The sequence below is a fragment of the Mus caroli genome, unplaced genomic scaffold (assembly GCF_978045245.1).
Source record: "Mus caroli unplaced genomic scaffold, Mus_caroli_1 scaffold_10, whole genome shotgun sequence".
NCBI lineage: Eukaryota > Metazoa > Chordata > Mammalia > Rodentia > Muridae > Mus > Mus caroli.
The window spans coordinates 40,537,914-40,540,192 of NW_028227265.1; the positions used below are offsets into that span (position 1 = coordinate 40,537,914).

The window sequence follows — 2,279 nt, forward strand, 5'->3', positions numbered from 1 at the left end:
AGCAAGGATAAAATAAAAAAAGAGAGGAAGGATGGACGGGGAGAAGGAAAGAAGGCAGAAGTTAAACCAAGAAGAATAAAGTTAGCAGACAGAAAAAAGATACTTTCAAGTAGCACACAAAAGATTAGGGGGAAAAGAACCGTGGAAAGGGGGCTAAAAGCCATTTAAGAGAGTGCGACATGGGTCCTGAGTTCCAAGGCTCTGCTGTGAAGGCTAGTGCCCACTTCGCGCGAGCCGACTGTGTCACGATCCAGACTCAAAGGCGCTCCAGAATTGGGGCGTCCTTATGAGCCCTCTCCTCTCCTGATCGCGAGATAGGGCAAGGATTGTGTATCTGCACCCCTCCCCCGCCTCCACCCCCATTACTCAGCCGAAGTTTAGTTAGTTTAGTCCTTCGGGTGCAGGACTTCGGGAACCTCGGCGAGCGGAAACCCCGAGGCAGGAGGAGGTCTAAACTAAGCCGAGGACCGAGCCTCAGGTTCGCAGGCGCCTAAACCCGGAAGAGGGAGTACAGGGCCCGGATCCCTGGGTCCCGTGAGCGGGTAAGAGAGGCTGGCTCCCAGCTCTGGGAGAGAGAGAGAAAGAGAGATGGAGAGAAAAGTTTGGGCGCCGCTCGTGGCAAGTGTCGGAAAAGTGAAGGCGAGTCACTGCGTAGCTAGCGGGGTAGCGAACAGGACCCCCCTCCATGCTCACTCACTCCGGGCTCTGGGCAGCCACCTCGTCGCAGACGAGGCGGCGGCCTCCACCCCTAGGACAGGGAGCACTAGGGTCCAGGGTAGAGGCGGTGCCTAGGGTCTGGCTCCAGCAGCACCACCCAAGCCGGGGGAGCGCTGCTTAGCACAGAATTAGCTGCGCCCCTCCCCTCCCTCCCGCCGAAGCTGAACTCGGAGCTCAGGCAGGTCCCTGCTCTCCACCCGCCCCGGGCTTGGCGGCGCCACGGTGGCCGCCGCCTCCCCGCGGAGTGACGCGCCCTGCAGCCAACCGGGGCGGTCGGGGGGAGGTTCGGGAGGGGGTCCTGGGCGGAGCCGAGCCGCCCCCTTATCCCACGGGCTCGGGGCGCTTCTCCCGAAAACTTCAGCCCTAATTGTCCCGGGAATGTCCAAGGTAGAGAAAGGGAGCTAAGGAGCCAGCAAGAGGCTGGAGGGTCGCCGCTCCCAGGCAGAGAGAGGATGAGGTGGCGAGAAAACTGCCCCTCCCCCCAAGCCCCAAACCCATCACGTCCCCAAACCTTTCCTGGGTCCTCTTCTCCGCACCCCCGCGAGCCCGGGATCCTGAGAATGGAGAACTCTGGGCGAAGGATCTCCGAGCCAGGCGGCGGGCAGGCGGGAGGGAGGCCCGGCAGCGAGCGGGAGGCGGACTGGCGTGGGGCTGGCTCTTCCCCACTCGCTTTTTTTTTTTTTTTTTTATGAGACTGGGGGTGGGCTGCTTTCTGGTAGCTCTTAAAGAAAATGAAGGAACACTCACGAAATGGGGCGCCCTCCCCTACCCCGTCCCGCCACGGGACTCCCTCCCCCTCGCGGGCCAGCACGCAGCGCGGGAGTTAGGAAGTTCGCCGCTCGCCCGCAGCCTGGGTCCCCAGCCCCCGCCGCCAGCCCCACCCCCACGCGGCCCTGCTCCGCTAGGCTCCCGGGCGAGCATGCTAATTCGGGTCGGCCCAGCCCGGGATGGAGGGCGGGGGAGGGGGAGGGGAACGAGCGGGGGGCGCCGGCCGGGGCGCTGGGCGCGCAGTGGCGAGGAGGCAGGCCCCCGGCGGCCGGGCCGCGGAGTCCCGGGCGGTCGCCAAGAGGGTTAACCAAGAGTCGGGCGGCGCGGCGCGCAGAGCCAGCCCCGCGGCCGGCTTATTGGGCCAGCGCGCGGAGAGACAGGGGTCTGCAGCAAATCACGAACTAATTGATTAAGGCGAGCGGGTTTGAATAGCGCTGGCCCGGTGCCAATCGCCTTTCAAAGAGCCCCTCTATGATTAATCGCAATGCATTATTGATAATCATAATTATAGCAGGACACATGCGCGCTGTGCCCCGGGCCGGGGAGCCGGGGAGGGGGCGGGCGGGCCGGCGGGCGGGGGGAGCCGCCGCCGCCGCCGCTCGATTTCCGTAATTTTGAGAAGATTTTTTTTTAGTAATTTTTTATTCTGCCCCAGCTGATGTTTGAGCCAGCATGTCGCGGAGGAAGCAAGCGAAGCCTCAACATTTCCAATCCGACCCCGAAGTGGCCTCGCTCCCCCGGCGAGATGGTGAGTGCTCCGGCCGGCGCCGCGGACACACAGACACGCACTCACA

At 63.4% G+C, this 2,279-nt stretch overlaps 1 protein-coding gene across 4 annotated transcripts in view; it reads left to right on the top strand.

Moving 5' to 3' along the window:
• The first annotated feature begins 390 nt into the window (after window positions 1–390).
• Sall1 (spalt like transcription factor 1) overlaps window positions 391–2,279 on the top strand; it is a 16,965-nt gene continuing 15,076 nt past the window's right edge. Inside the window, exons 1-2 of one of the 4 annotated variants that reach the window (XM_029480707.2) lie at window positions 391–542; window positions 2,141–2,233. In XM_029480707.2, coding sequence (XP_029336567.1) covers window positions 2,158–2,233 — 76 coding nt within the window. In that variant the 5' untranslated portion in view covers window positions 391–542; window positions 2,141–2,157. Of the gene's footprint in view, window positions 543–1,015; window positions 1,175–1,741; window positions 1,868–2,140; window positions 2,234–2,279 lie in introns of those variants that run through there. The other 3 variants (XM_021170654.3, XM_021170655.3, XM_029480708.2) reach the window with 3 other exon arrangements.